This window comes from Lepidochelys kempii, chromosome 2 (assembly GCF_965140265.1).
Source record: "Lepidochelys kempii isolate rLepKem1 chromosome 2, rLepKem1.hap2, whole genome shotgun sequence".
NCBI lineage: Eukaryota > Metazoa > Chordata > Testudines > Cheloniidae > Lepidochelys > Lepidochelys kempii.
This window is the reverse complement of record NC_133257.1, coordinates 135,211,008-135,227,495: the sequence shown is the minus strand read 5'-3', so window position 1 is coordinate 135,227,495 and position 16,488 is coordinate 135,211,008. Positions and strand designations below refer to the sequence as shown.

The 16,488-nt window shown below is 42.7% G+C and overlaps 1 protein-coding gene across 1 annotated transcript in view; it reads right to left on the bottom strand.

Moving 5' to 3' along the window:
- MARCHF11 (membrane associated ring-CH-type finger 11) overlaps window positions 1-9,203 on the bottom strand; it is a 44,605-nt gene extending 35,402 nt beyond the window's left edge. Inside the window, exons 1-2 of the mRNA XM_073329639.1 lie at window positions 8,835-9,203; window positions 7,277-7,432 (exon numbers count right to left, since the gene is read on the bottom strand). Coding sequence (XP_073185740.1) covers window positions 7,277-7,432; window positions 8,835-9,203 — 525 coding nt within the window. The remainder of the gene's footprint in view (window positions 1-7,276; window positions 7,433-8,834) is intronic.
- Between the last annotated feature and the right edge of the window lie 7,285 nt (window positions 9,204-16,488).

Sequence of the window (16,488 nt, the reverse complement as noted above, 5' to 3'; positions counted from 1 at the left end):
AAATAACCATTATAGTTACACTATATTACTAAAGTCTAAACAGAAAAAAACTGATTTTACATGCCAATTGGATATCAATATTCTCAAGACTGGATGAGTCATTTGGGTTACTTTGTCAGCTGGGTATACTCATTTAAGGTGGCTTCTGTTTCATCTCTTTGCTATTAAAATGATCCATAACATGAACTTCAAAGCAGAATAGTATACCATCTTTAAAATCTGATCTAAATTCTTCATAACAAATATTTTAGGATTCCAAGCAGATCCGTGATAAGGACTATATTTTGGGAAGAGGTTAATAACTTAGGGGTAAACTGTGATTCTTCTATTGCAGGCCATATTGGCACTGGTAGTGAGGCATGCTACCACCTGATTTCAGAGGGACTGTGGCTTCCCTGAAAAGGGTAGTGTACGCTCAGTTTTGCTGGTCTGTGTGGAAGAGATGCTTCCTGCCCACTTTTGGAATCTAGTGCTGCTGGAGGCATTAAGACTCCCATGGTTCCCCACCCTGAGCACACGGATTATGATTGATTGTATCTACCCTTGGAAGAAGGACATAAGGAGAGGAAAACCTTGTGTCCTCTACTCACTTAGCACACCTGAACAGGGACAGATACCATCTAACTCTTAACATTCTGAAAGCATGAAAGCACATGAAACTAAGTGCCTCTTCCCAAGTTTCATTTGTAACAAGTTGATATTGTACCTAATTCCTGCTCTTTTTTTTACCATTTTGGTCAGAGTCCCCTATTAAACAATTAGGACCAAATTCTGCCCCCAGAGCTGTAGCGGTATATGTGTGTGTAACACTTTAAAGTCAGTGTAGCTGAATATGTATATTTGAAAGAAGAACTTTTACCTCAGAGTTTTACCAAACTATTAGTTCATTTGATTTTGAGTAATTACTTAACTTTTCTGTGCCTCAGTTCACCTGTATGTTAAATGGCTATATTAATACATGTTTGTTCTTCAGAGGTGTTTGGAGGATTATTGGTTTGCTGTGAAATCATAGGATAAAAGGCATCAATATAAGTGAAATATTATTGAAACAATGAAAATTTCCTTTGTTGCAAGCTGCAGCAGTAATATTGACTTTTGTGTGACTGATCTGCCCTTGAGAACAGTCTCTGAAACATGGCAGGTATGGGATGAGAGGAGGGCATGGAGATGACTGAAAGAACTGTTCTATTCTGGGTAACTTTCTTTTAAAAGTGGCTTGGAAAGCTAAATTGGAAACTGACTAAATGACCAGATCATTGCTGCTCAGGTAGGTCACATTCCTGGGAAAACAATGAAGACACTGAACTTGATTTTCTAAAGGAAGTCAGTTATGGCAAGGTTACTGTATACGAATCTGTGGAAAGATCACTAACAGGATTCATGTCAATCCACTGAAGGGAAAAACTTACAGTGCTATCTGAATTGCTTGATAAACTGGGCCCATTCAGCCAAATGCGAAGTTATACATTTAGGAACAAGGAATGCAGGCCATAACCACAGAATATGTGACTGTATACTGGAAAGCAGTGACTCTGAAAAGGATTTAGGGGTCACAGTGGACAAGAACTGAATATAAGCTCCCATTGTGATTCTGTGACAAAAAGGGCTAATAAGCTCCTTAGATGTAAGGAGGAATAGGGAGATGTTTTTTACCTTTGTATACTGCATTGGTAAGACCAGTACTGGAATACTGTGTACAGTTCAGTTTTTTAGCACTCTTAAAAAATTAGACACCAGAACTGCAGAAAACAGCCAAGAACGATTCAAGGGTTAGATACAATGCCTTACAATAAAAAGAACGAGGAGTACTTGTGGCACCTTAGAGACTAACAAATTTATTTGAGCATAAGCTTTTAAAAGAAAGCATGAAAAAAACCCTAAGCTTATTTCTACCACCTTAGGTTAAAATTTCCCCAAGGCACAAATTCTTTTCCCTTGGAGGGTACGCTGCCACCACCAAGTGATCTAACAAAAAATCAGGGAAAGGACCACTTGGAGTTCCTATTCTTCCAAAATATCCCTCCAAGCCCTTACACCCCCTTTCCTGGGGAGGCTTGAGAATAATATCCTAACCAATTGGTTACAAAGTGATCACAGACCCAAACCCCTGGGTCTTAGGACAATAGAGAAATCAGTCAGGTTCTTAAAAGAAGGATTTTATTTTTTTTAAAAAGGTAAAAATCACCTCTGTAAAATCAGGATGGAAAATAACTTTACAGGGTGTCATAACCAAAGGGGGTAGCCTAAATTCCTCCTTACCTGTAAGGGGTTAAGAAGCTCAAGTAACCTGGTTGGTACCTGACCAAAGAAACCAATGGGGACAAAAGATACTTTCAAATCTGGGTGGAGAGAGGTTTTGTTTTGGGTTTTTGTTTTCTGTGGCTGTTCGCTCTTGGGACTAAGAGGGACCAAACATCAATCCATGTTCTCCAAATCTTTCTGAACAAGTCTCTCATTTCAAACTTGTAAGTAACAGCCAGGCAAGGCATATTAGTTTATCTTTGTTTTCTCAACTTGTGAATTTTCCCTTTGCTAGAGGGAGGTTTATCCCTGTTTTGTTGTAACTTTGAAACTAAGGCTAGAGGGGGTTTCTCTGTGGTCTTTGAATTTTCTGCTACTCTGTAAGGTTAACTATCAGCCTAAGTTTACAGAGGTGATTCTTTTACCTTTTCTCTTTAAATAAAATCCTTCTTTTTAAGAACCTGACTGATTTTTCCATTGTTCTAAGACCCAGGAGTTTGGGTCTGTAGTCCCTTTGTAACCAATTGGTGAGGATATATGCTCAAACCTTCCCCAGAAAGGGGGGTGTAGGCTTGGGGGAATATTTTGGGGGAATAGGACTCCAAGTGGTCCTTTCCCTGATTGTTTGTTAAATCACTTGGTGGTGGCAGCGATCCCAAGGCAAGAAAAGAATCTGTGCCTTGGGAAGTTTTAACCTAAGCTTTTAAGAATAAGTTTAGGGGGTCTTTCATGTGAGTCCCTACATCTGTACCCCAGAATTCAGAGTGGGAAAGGAATCCTGACACAGGGTAACAAAAGATTCAAAAACACAGAGGATTCCCCTCTAGGCAAAACTTTAAAAGCTCAAATAAATAGTCTCTAAGGTGCCACAAGTACTCTTCGTTCTTTTTGCTGATACAGACTAACACGGCTACCACCCTGAATGCCTTACAATGTGAGACTTAGGTATGTTTGCACTGCAGTTGGGAGATGTGACTGCAGAATGTGTAGACATACTTGAGCTAGCTAGATTAAATACCAGTGATGCCACAGCAGCATGGGTATGTACCCAGGGTCCTACGCAGGTGGGGCTAGCCCATGCAGCCATTTGTGCTGCTGTGGCCTCACTGCTATTGTTTTGTGAGCTAGCTTTGATCTCACCAGATCAAATCTACTAATGTGCATCTAAAAGTGCTGGACCATATCTGCTGATTGCAGCTTAGACACACCCTTAAAGAGTTCTATCAATTTAGCTCATCAAAATGATTGAGATGTGACTGTTCACAATGTATAAGTAGCATGTGGAGAAAATGCTGGGTACTAAACAGCTCTATAGTTTCATAGGGAAAGGCATAACAAGAACCAATGGATGGAAGCTGAAACCAGACAAAGCCAAATTAGACACACATTTGAACAATGAGGGTGATTACCCTCTGGAATAAACTATCAAGAGAAGTGGTGGAATCTCCATCTTTTGATGTCTTCAAATAAAGATTGGATGCCTTTCTGGAAGATATGCTTTAGACAAACACATGCTGTGCTTTTAGTCAGACACAAGCTAGTGGGCTCCCCTCAACCATTGTGTTGAACCTAAAACAGCCATACTGGGTCAGACCAAAGGTCTATCTAGCCCAGTATCCTGTCTTCTGACAGCGGCCAGTGCCAGGTGCCCCAGAGGAAATTAATAGAACAGGTAATCATAAAGTGATCCAGCCACTTAGTTGTCCATATGAGATGATGTGGTAAGTGCCACAAAGATGTCCCGGCTCCACTTGCCCCAGTGACCCCATCCCATTTCCTGATCTCCCTCATGACCTCTCATCCCCTCCCTTACTCTTCTCCTTAATTTCTTACTCTCCTCTGGCAACACAAGCATGCTTTCGTCTTTCTCATCTTAAAAACACCTTAACCTTGACCTACTTGCCTCTTCAACTACTGCCCCTTCTCCCTTTCATCTCTAAGATCACTGAGCATACTGTTTACAGTCACTATCTAGAGTTCCCCTTCTCCAGTTTCATTTTAGACCAGTTGTTCTGGTACTAAGGGTGCTGGGGATGATGCTACTGCACCCCCTGGTTTGAAGTAGTAATAACAAACACCAAATGTGTGGTTTCCATCTGCAGCACCCCTTGCCTTTCCAATCTGTCTTCTGCTCCTTGCACTCCACTCCCTTGCTCTCTACAAAGTCTCTGACTTCTTCCTATCCAAAGTTCAGAATCAGTACTCTATTCTCCTCCTCCTCCTCATCCTCTCAGCCCCTTTTAACACTGTCAACCATATTCTTATTGAAATCTTGCCTACCTTTGGCTTCCATGTCTCTGTCCTTTTTCTCCTCCTGCCTATTTAATTTCTTCTTCTGCCTGTCCTTTGGAGAATTCTCTGCCCTCCAATTTTTTTGTGAGGGGTTCCATAGGGCTCTGTCCTAGGTCTCCTGCTACTCTCCCTCTATAGCTTATCTCTGGTAATTTCATCTGAAGACATAAATTCAGCTATCATCCCTATGCTGACCACTCACAATCTACCTTTCTGCTCCAGACCTATTGTCTTCCGAACTAAAATGTTGGCATGTCTCTCTGACATCACCTCATGGATGTCTAATCATCAGCTCAAGCTCAACATGGCTAAAACAGAGTACTTAATCTCTCTCTTTCTTCTCCCAACCACCCACACCAACCTCTTTTGAATATCACCACCATCCTGCCTGTCACTCAGGCATGTAACCTGGGAATCTTCTTCAACTCAGATCTATCTTTCTGTCCTCACATTCAGGCTATGTCTAAAATATCTTGCTGGTTCTTTCTGCATAACATTTAAGATGTTTTCCTCAACTTAACATTAAATCAGCTTCTAAATTAATTCACCACTAGGACTCCTCTTTCTTGAAAACTAACAAATTATAATGTTAACTGACTAATATTTCTTGCATTTCCATCCACAAATGAGAATTCTATGATCATATATAACAGTTTAAAATATAAAACACTTTAGAAAAAGTAGCCTGTTATTCTCTTTTATAGCCCCAAAGCAACATACAAACTAGGGGAAGATAGGCATTCCTCCATTTAATTGCCTGCAGGGCCCAATCCAGTAAGTATGCCCATGGCTTGCCTATCAGATCAGGCCCCTATAGAGAAGCTTACAGAAAATGCAAGACAGGAGACCCTCCCTCATAATGTTTATCCTAGTGGTTAGGGTACTCACCTGACATGTAGGAGATGCCTAGTTCAAGTTTCCCCTCTACCTGAGTGGAAGAAGGGATTTAAACTGATACCCACTGCTTCTCAGGTAGGTTCTCTAGACTCTGGGCTATGGGATATTCTGATGTGGGGCTCCCTTAATATCTCCTATTGAAGCTGTTCCACTCTGGATGATTTTTAAAATCATTGGAGCAGGAGGACTAGATCCTGGGTCTCCCACATCCATGCTATAACCACCAGGCTACAGAGTCATTCTCATGCATTTATCAACACCCACACCCCCGCTCCACTGGATAAAAATGAAAGAATCATTGGAGCAGAGACAAAGCAAGCATCAGAATGGGGACAAATTCTTCCCTGCTGTAATAAGGAGCAATTCCACTGACTTTAACATTTACTATTAGAGTTATGCTTGTTTACATCTGGCTCACTGAAAGGACAGGATGCTGGGGAAAAATGCACAACTTGCATCTCTCCAGTTAACTTGTAATCTACATCTCCCACTGACAGCAAACCAGTTGGCTAATCTTAAAAGTAAATATGAATTTTCTCAGTTTGTAATTACGCTTTCATGCCTAATACTGTCAACATGTTGCATATTTCCAGGAGTGGGCCCCTTGATGGTAGTTAGCTGGCATATGGTTAGGTGTGCACCAAGACAAAATATACTGAAAAAGAGGTTACCAACATAAATATTGTTCCCTGAATCTACTGCCTCCATAGAGGCCCACTTTGAGATTACATGCCATGCAGCAAAAGAAACCATACAAAGCAGATGGATGCTAGGAGAAATGTTCTCGTGGCTGGCTGTTTCAACATTCTGGAACTAAGGGTTACAAAAAACCCAACTCCTAATTTTTCCTCTCTAATTCTGGGCACATCCTGTAAATCTCTGAAGTCGAAGGGGAAAGGGAGGATTCGTGTGGCTCTGTAGAGGCAATACATTTGAGAACAAAAGTTATGTGGGTAAATAAGCCATCTTTCTGTCTCATAACACTATCTACCCAGATCCCATCTGTGAGAGATTAGATAGTAGTGACACTTCTCAGGAGGTGGGTTGAGGAATAGTGCTAATTGACGTATGACTGAAATACACCTCTCCCAAATGAAGTATCTCATCTGAACTGGACTCAATATTGAAAATAACCCTTTGTAAAGGTATCAATCAAATTTCAGATTGTTGAAATCTGCAAAGATGCAATCAGCACATGACTAAGAAGACACTGGAGAATATGCTATCTCTTTGGTAGGAGGGCATTGGCTCCTGGTTCTACAGGAACTTCAAGGAGTGTTTAGCCTGTCTGAAATATGGACCCAAAGGATAAGATTGGCTTAGATCCAAGGAGGCTTGATCATTTCTGAATCCATAATGGTAAGGCATAAGTGGAGCCAAACTTTGTCTTTACCAGATCCAGAGAACTAATGCAAATTACTGGTAACAGTTTAACCCTAACACTTCCTGTATGTTGCTGAAGAAGATGGATCAAGGGTGCACCCCGAGTCCTTAGAGGACCTGACTGCTCTGCGTACAGTCAAGGGATCCAAACAGCTCTTGTCAGGGTAGAGGCAAGAACTTTTTCTGTAACTAGTCTTAGGCCAGAAGAGCCTCCCCCTACCAAATGACTGGATCCTACTCTGATGTGCACTCTTCCTCAATGACTAAGCATGTTGAAATGGGGTCCAGTGCCTCACAACAGGGTATGCAATCTCACAGAGGTGATCTGTTGAGACAGTGTCAAGGAGGAGAATAAACCAATATTTTATAAAATCTGCCCGTGTGCAATAAATTAACATTTGCAAGTTTCTGAAATATAGACACTAAGTAACATTTTTGGTCTGTAAGTATGTAAAAATGTTACCTGGCAAGGTTTTTTCATTTTAATTGCTATAACATGGTATCTGTAACAGCAGAGCTCACAGGTCCATGACCCTCTTTCACTGATCCACTTTAAGAGGCACAATTGATGTGTGTACCGTACCGACCCATCACATCGGCAAGGATTTAACAATTCACCCTGAAACAAGACAAAAATAAATGTCAGGGGGATTTATTTTGTTTTCTGATACAATATTTCATGTTATCTGTTCTGGAACAATGAGTTTGTTTTAGTCACTATCCTACACTTTTATATTTTTGGCTAGAATAAAACTCAAAAGTTAGAGCTCTTTTAAAGATATCATTTCCACCTTAAATATTCTACCACATTACAAAGAACAGGTAACTCACTGCATGTGTAATTATTATGCCAATGGTCACCTTATTATGTTTTTCGAGTAACTTTTAGATGGATGGTTAGATGTAGAGAAAATACAGAAGTACAAAAATAATTCTTAATCATGGATAAGAAAGAAATGTATGACATCATAGTGAACTGCATGCTTACAGTAGCATTTGTACTGTATGCAATTACACCGTAAAAATTCTCTACAAAATGAACACTTTAAAAAAATAATCTAAATATGTCTTTCCTATCAGAATTGCATCCTATAACAAATACATAAATGACTGTGTGGTTGGCTGAAGCGTTCTTATTTCTGTGATGCTACTTCAAAAATGTAATAGTTCTACCTCACATACTGACAATTGTCCTCACCTGTGTTCTAAAATAAAACACAAAGCTAGTAGACTCATATATTAAAGTCTAACTGGACAATGCCAATAATATCTTTCTTTTTTCCATTTTCTTGCTTTTTAATAGAGAAAATAAAGTACAACAAACCAACTCCCCCGTTTATGTCATAATGGCTCAGAGAGGGAGCTGCCCGACTAAGCTGACAGGTATAGAGTAAAATGCTCGTGGAAGTGTCCGGCTCCGATATTATGATAATGACCAATCATGAAATCTTTCCCTAGATTTTCTTCATAAAAGTATTGGGAAACTAGTAAGGGTTAATTAAAATGTAGAAGACAAGACGCTTGGAGAATGTGGGTTTCCCCTTGAAGTCTCTGAGGAGAGAGGCTGCATCCTAAGCAAATAGACCAATAATTCCCTGCCTTTCTAGACTGGCAGCGGAGGCTGGCAAAGCTCTTCACAGCCAGCTTCACATTGTACAGCCCCGCGATTGCATTTGCCCCCAGCTGTTGCTGAGTTACGAGCCACCCCAGCGCGGCCTCACGAAACTGAACCTGCTCGACTCGGCCACTTCGGGGCTCGTTTCCCAGCCAGGGGCGGCGACAGTCGAAGCGCGGGGTCCGGCTCAGAGCCCTGTCCAGGGTGCTGACCGCGGCGGGCTGGGACCAGCAGCCTCCAACAACCCGCCCCGGCCCGCGCGCGCCAGGGAGAGAGGCAGGCGGCGCAGCTGCGGTGTCTGTCTGGCCGGAGGGGCTGGGTCCGTCTCTCTGTCCGTCCCTCGCGCCCCCCCCCGCCCCGCCGGGGTGCGGGGGAGGCGGGGTCCGTCTGTCCGGCCGGCTCTCACCTGCTCGGCGCCCTGGAAGCAGATCTTGCAGATGGGGCCGGCGCCGCCGGGGTTGCTGTCGCTGCCGCTGTCGCTGCCGCACACGGAGCGGGTCTCGGGTTTGTCGCCGCCCACGGCCCCCGCCTCCCCCCGGGCTCTCTCCGAGCCGCCCCTTCTCCCCTCGGAGGGGCCCGGGGGCGTCCCGCCGGAGCCGCTGCTCTGCCCCGCCCCGGTGGGGTCGTCGGCCGCCGGCTCCGCCTGGGGCTGCAGCCGCCGCAGCCCCGCGCTCTCCTCCGCGCCAGGCAGCTCCAGCTGGGCTGCGACGGCGGCTGCGGGGTCTCGCTGCGGCTTGCCGGGGCCGGGGATGCTGCTCGCCCCGCCGCAGCTCATCCCCCGCGCCGGCCCGGCCCTCCCGCCCGGGACACCCGCTGGCCCGAGCCGGACCCGGGGGCGGGGACCCCGCTCTGCGCCCTCAGAGCAGCCGGGAAGGTGACCGGGGCGGGGGCGGCGGGTCCGGGACTGGGGGGGGGGGAGCGGGGCGCGGGTCCAGCTGTCCGGGCGGCTCGCGCCGGTCCGGCTCCAGACGCAAACAGCCGCCTCCGAACGGAGCCAGCCAGCGAGCGAGAGCGAGAGACCGTTACCCGGCGCGAGCCGGGCGGGGCCGCGAGCGCGAGACAGTCACTGCAACCGCCACGCGGCACAGACACCGAGACGCCTCCCCCCGCCCCCGCCCTCACTCCCGGGGGGGGGTGTCACCCCTGTGCCCCCTCCCCCACCGAGGCACTGTCACCATCGCGTAGCAGGGTCACAGTCAACCCGCCCCCCCACACACACACACCAGGGCAGCCACCTCTGAGGTCCATCTGGCATGATCCTGAGCCCACACAACTGGACAGCTGGCGCGGGTCACTGAGCACCCTTCAGATTGCCCAGGACAGCTGCCTCAGCCAGGGGGTGATCCTGGGAAAACCTGGACAGGTGGCAGCCCTACCCCTCTGCACACACCTACGCACATACCCCACACACCAAGGACACTGTCACCTCTCCCCACTGGAAAAATGTTCATATTCAAACATTCGCTTCCAACACCATCACCTTCCCTGCACACAGTCACCTGCCCGCTTCCACACAGTGATCTTCCCCTATGGCCCCAGTCACCTGTCCCCAAAACATTGTCACTTGCCTTTTGCAACAGTCTGTCACTTCCCCACCTAATACACAAACAGCTGCTCCCCCTTTCCAGCATACTCACCTTCCTTCCCTAGACAATCACCTGTTCCTCTTAAAACTCCTCACACATACATGCTTGCCCCCTTCAAAAATTATTTCCCCCCCCAAATCATCCATTGCAACACCATTACTTCTCCCTCAGAAATAATCAGCCCCCCTTCCAACAATATCCGTCTTTCCCAAGCAGACAGACAAACAGTCCTCCCCCTCCCTGCCCCCAGCACTGTCCCACAAAGAGACACAGTCGCCCCCTTCCAACACAGTCATCTTCACCTCATGGACACAATCCGATCACCATTGCACAAACCTACACATTCCCTCTCTTGAACACCATCACCCTCCAGCACACTTCTCCCCCATCCCCAGACACTGCCACACCTATGAACTGTCTCTAATACACCTTTTCCACCTTAAACTATGCCACCACAACACTCACATCTCCTTTCATGAGACTGCCACATCCCACTGCAGGATTTAGACCTTGTAAATAAAGACTACAGTATTATACAGCTATTGCCACAAAACAGTTCACTAACAATTGCATGCTGAAACATTTTGGGCTGTTACTGGGGATTTTAAAAAAATAGGAGCAGGGCATGGGTAAATGATATCTATTCAGATTTATCTGTTAACAAAAAAATGTCCTTGTGACTTGATATTTACTACTGCCTGCAGTTTCCTTTTCTGCTCTACATATACACTGGAGTGACTGGAAAGTGCCCATCCTCTTCCCCAGGAGACAGAGAGAGTTGTATCAGTCATAAATTCATCTTTAAACCTGAAACCAGGTTTCTTGCTAAACCATATACTCTCTCTCCCTCAGAGAGAGAGAGAGTCAGGCAATCACCCAATCAATGAACAGACTTTACATATTTTGCTACCTTCCAGTACTTTGCTGTCTTTTAGAGGCATCTCACCTACCTGAACTACCTATTGTATATGACAGACTTGGCCTTGCTTGATAGCTCTGCTTCAGAGACTAATACCCCCTGTCCCCACACCCTTCCTGGGAAAGAAAATGGAAAAAAATTGTGTGTCCATGCACCTTCAAAATGAAGAGTCAACAGTACATTTCATTTCTTTCCTCCTTCCCCCATTCTCTCTTTGGTTTAAGAGTTACATCCCATGTTCTTCCTCACTCCCATTTATTAAAAACAAATATACAGTTACATTCCCTACAATACAGCATTACCATAATCTTCCTACAGCTTCTGGGATGACCTGAGATGAGAGGAATGGGATGCAATCAACAGCAAAATGCTGCTTATGTTTGAGAGAGTGAGAGTGAGTATGTATCAATGTATAAGGGAAGAGGTACATTTTGAAAAAGAGTATGGGCCAAGCAAGATTTTCTTTTAAATTTTAAATGTTGTTGATGATCCTTGGAGAATGGAGGTTGCATAGTTGGCAAGAGGACTCCCAACCTCTTAGACCAGTGGTTCATTTATTTTATCAGAGTGGTCTGCAGGGATTGTGTTTGTAAAAAGTAGTCCATGTGTTCTTTTCTTGATGCCCATTTTCCAAAAATGCATGCTGTTACAAGTTTATAAAATCACCACAGTATTGAAAATACTTTTATCTTCTAACAGTCATAAAAAATAAAAAGTACCTTGTACAAATATCCATTCTGGTTACAAATACATATTTTCAGAAAGTACTTTATAATAAAAATCTTTAAATCCCATATATTTACAACTTCATAAACTTTTACCAGGTCTCATAAAGTAACTGAGAAATTCTATAAGTAAAAACAATGGATTTTTCATCTCATAATAAAGGAAGCAAAAGGACTTGACAAAGAAGGGAAAAGGATATCAAAGGGCAACTATCTAGCCAAATGGGTACTCTCACTTCTCAGCATTTAATAAGAAATAAATGATAGAAGATGAGAAAAAAACCAAAATTTAGCTCTCAGGGACTCTGATAGATAGGTCTGAAGGTACTGAAAATGTGAAGGTACTGCTGTGAGCCTAATTATCCCTCCTCCTTCTGTAGTGGATGTTAGGCAGGAAGGGTGGGACTCCAAAGAGGAGAATTCAGTCAGTAGGAGGCTGGTTAGGAAGCAGTGAAGAGGAACAGCTTCCATTGGGGAGAAAAGGTGGGTTGGAGTCCAATGTTGAGTAGGATTGCTGCCTGTTCAAGCCTCTCTAAAGGGAAGGTAGACCTTGATAGGGGACTATTTGGATGTACACAAGCATTGCTGGTTGTCTTAAGTCAAGCTATGGCAAATAGTGTCCTGACAAGAGGGGGGTGGAGAGCTAAACCAAAAGGATGAATGACCTCAGAAATGCCGATAATTAAGACCAGCTGGGGCAAAGACTCCTCTACTTAGAGTATGGGGGGTGGGAGGAATTTCTTTGGTGGTGGTTATTGTTTTTGCCTGTTAGTTTGGGCTGGGATTGAATTTTTGCGGTGACCTTATGGGTGGCTGAGCCACATAAACCACCAGAGCAGGTAGAAAATACTTGTTGGGTAAACTGAGGCAGAGAGCCTCCAGCACTATGCTTTGCCACAAGGAGAGGCAACTTGTGGACAGGGCTATCTCAGCTACATAGAAAGAGTAAGCAGATGCATCACTAATGGTGGTCCTCAAGTACAAATAAAATATTTCTCCAGTATTAAAATCTTAATCTAATTCAAATAATTCAAACCATGTTCTAAAAAAGAAACCCAGCCTGTGACTGTTAGTCACTATGATTTCAAAGGCAGCTTACCTCCTAGACATTTTTGAAAATCCCACTAAGCACCTCTGCATCTTTAGGGGCCTCAATACGTTTAAAAATCTGGTTCTGTGGGCCAATTCATGTAGTCTTTACTTAGGTTTAATTCAGTCATTACTCAGGCAAAAAATAACTCATCTCAGTGCTTAGTTTGTTGACTTCAATAGGATTTTTTTGAGTAAAATATGAATTAAGACTTCAGAATTTGTGTACTGAGCAGAAGTGTCCTCTACAAGTGATGTCTCCTTTATCTGGAAAATGATAAAATGGTTATATAAAAAGATACAGAAAGAGAGGGGAAATCTGACAATACAAAAGTGGGGAAGCTGAGAGTATCAGTCTGTGCGTGTGTGGGTAGGGGTGGGTGGGGGGAATAATACATGCAAGGACAAAAAAATCAATGTCTTTTAAAAGGCTGAGGCAGAAAGAGACCAAAATCAAAGAGTGAGCAAAACACAGAGAAGACACGAAAACAGAGGCCAAAGAGCCAAAAATAATCAAGGCAATGGATAACTACTTTCTGGCTACCTAAAATTTCCCCTGTAACTTCAATTTGCAAACTTCTGTTTACTTATCCTCCAGAAAATTGTCATGTCAAGTTATTGACGCAGAATGGCATTAATACTTAACCCCATGGGGGGGGCTGCATTTCAGTACTGATGACTGATCCATGTATATGCAGCAGTCTGTATAATACACTGGGATCATTCAAGATGGTGATATAAAACAAGTTATTGTTATTGGAGGCTGAATAAAAGAGACCAAATAGAAATGAAGGTATAGTCTGACACATGCTCAAGAAAGAAGAAACTATAGTACAAATGAAAGAATATGAACTATTAAAACCAAAAAAGAGTCAAATATTGAAGGAGAGAGAAAATAAGCTAAAAACAATTAGAAACAAGTGGTGAAACAAAAGGAGTGAAAAGGGAAAATAGATACTGCAAGGCTATTGTAGTCAATATAATGGAACAATAATATATCAGTATCCCTTTCTATAAAGTTCTGATTTTCTTTCTCTTTCCCTTTTGTACCCAAAAAACATTCAGTAGAGAACTCATTTTTTAGAACTAGCTTGAAAAATAAAAACCTCAAAGTAGAAATCAGACAATTGTTTTCTTAATATCAGAAGAGGAAGAAATAAATATGACTGAGGTATATAGAATCATGTGTAAAGAAGACTAATTGGGTATTCCTATTTTACCTTTCCCATAATGCAAGTACAAAAAGGCAATCAATCAATCAAAGGCAGAAAATCTGAAATGGATAAAAGGAATTATATGTTTAGTTGGTGTGTGTGTGTGTGTGTGTGTATAACATAGAATTCATTGCTACAGTATATCTTTAGACAAATAGTTTAGTAAGATTTTTAAAGGAGTACTTATTTATCTGTCTAGGATAAACGTGCAGTTACACAAATTAAAATAAAATTGCAAAGACTATTGATCATCATGCTTCAGAGTTTATCTGTGTTTTTCAGCATGCTGGGTGATGGGAGGAGGGGAAAGGAAAAGAGCAGAAGGGGTGGAGAATATTACATGACACATCCTCCACCCCAAGCAGCATGCGGCCTTCTGGTGAGTGGGAAACAGGTATGGGAGCCAAAAAATGAGAGAAAAAGCAGAAAGGAGAAAAATAAAAGCAGAGAAGAAGGGACAGATTTTGGAGATGTTGTGGTAGATTTTAGTAACAGCATCAGTGTGGCAGGGTTGAAGGAAGAAGAGTTGAAGAGAGGAAGGATGTTCCTGTATTTAAGACAGCAGCCTGGGACTCAGGAGATTTGTGTTCAATTCCTATCTCTGCTGCAGACCTTAAGTAAGTCATTTAATCTCTCTGTGCCTCAGCTCCCTATCTGTTAAATGGAAATAATACTTCCTTTATCTGTCTCTTCTATTAGGACTGTAAACTGTTATTGGCGGGGATTGTCTCTTACTGTGTCTGTACAGTGCCTAGCACAATGGGCCCTTGATCTTGGTTGAGGTCTCTAGGCACTACTGTCACACAAATAATAAAGAATGATAAAAAACAAACTGATAGGTGGTGAAGCTGTGGGACAGTGAAAAAAGTGGAGTTGTCGGCAGTTAATGGAGAAGGTAGGGGAAGTGCAACCACTGAGGGGAATGAATGACATCTCTCCACCAACATTTTACTATCCTGCCTATTCTCATTCCTCTCCATCCCTCTCTCCCAGCCCAACCCAACTCAACCTTTTTCATGTGGTTGCACCAGGGGTTTGGGAGAAAAGATTATTCCAGGTTTTAACATGTTGAGTATGAATTGTAGGTGGGACATCCAGGAAGAGATGTCAAAGAGATACTCAGAGGGCGTTTTTGAAGAGAAGAAAATATTAGGGGTGGATAAGTAGTTCTGTGAGTCATCAGCACAGTCACTGTAATGACTGGATGAAGTTGTCTAGGAATAAAGTGTAAAGGTGATGGTCAAGGAGAGGTCCTTGAGGAGTGGATATGGTATATTAGTTACCAAATCCTGCTTTTTAACAAAATATTTCCCTGATTCACAAGCATTTGCCACTGCCAGACAAAATAATGGACTGGATGGATCATTGGTCTGTTTCATTTTTACAATTCCTATGTCTCTGGGAAAAGATGCAATGCCTCTTTTTTGTTTTTATAAAAGAGAAAACAAAACAATTACCAACATGTTAAAATATTATCTCATTAGAATTCAGCTAAGCAAAGGGCAAAATGAACTCACTTAAAAAGAAAAGTGAAAAAATGATATAATCATAAAATGTATGTTAAATAATGCAGGAACCTAATGCAGTATTATTAAATATGTACTTTAATATGCAAAGCAGTACACCTAATCAGGGACAATCACCTGTACTTTTAAAAGACATTCTTAGAATAATTGAACATTCAGATTTAATTTTAAATATGCTTTACATGTTTGGAATATCATAAAACGTGTCTATGAATAAAACAGCCATCTGTTAAACCGCCATTTTAAATTGTTCAGCAACAACACAACATTAGAAAATGTGAACAGATGGTTAATTGCAGTGCTCGTGATTGAATATCATTTGCTTATTCATACGTTACTGTTTTGTGTTATGAACACATACACATCCTGTAAGGAAGGTTTTTATGGTTATGTCAACCAATTAATATCTCCTGTATTGTAGAAAACTACTGTGTTATAAAACCTTTAATTCTTAGGTGCGCTTCTCATTGTCTTGGAAATACGTATTTAGGGCCTATCCAGCCAGTATTGAATCCACAGCTGATGGAGCTCTAAAACTGCACTAGAACCTAAGAACTAGCAGCCAAAAGGTTGATCCTGATTCTAAGGGTGAGTAAAGTCTTGCCTATTCAGGGATTCTGTGACCATCCAAGACTCCCATGAGACTGTGAAAAAGGGTCAATTTTACATAATAGATGCTCTTTTTAATGGTTTTATAAACCTCAATTCATAATCAATAGGACATGTCAAGGATGCTTTGTGACTCACCCAGCATCCTAATGCAGACTAGTACAATAACTGAGGTAGTCTTCACAAGATGACAACCCAAAGATACAGCAGGGCTCCATTTTAAAGCAGAGCCAGGTAAAGGAAGAGAAGAGCCATGCAGCCCAAAGATTATGTCCACCTAAAAACTGGTGTTTAAGAAGACCTGCCTATGTTGTTATCAGTAAGATTTCTGCTGAGAAGAGAATGAAGGGTGTCCTCTTTCAGACAATTTCCAAGTCTCTGAAATGACCCCT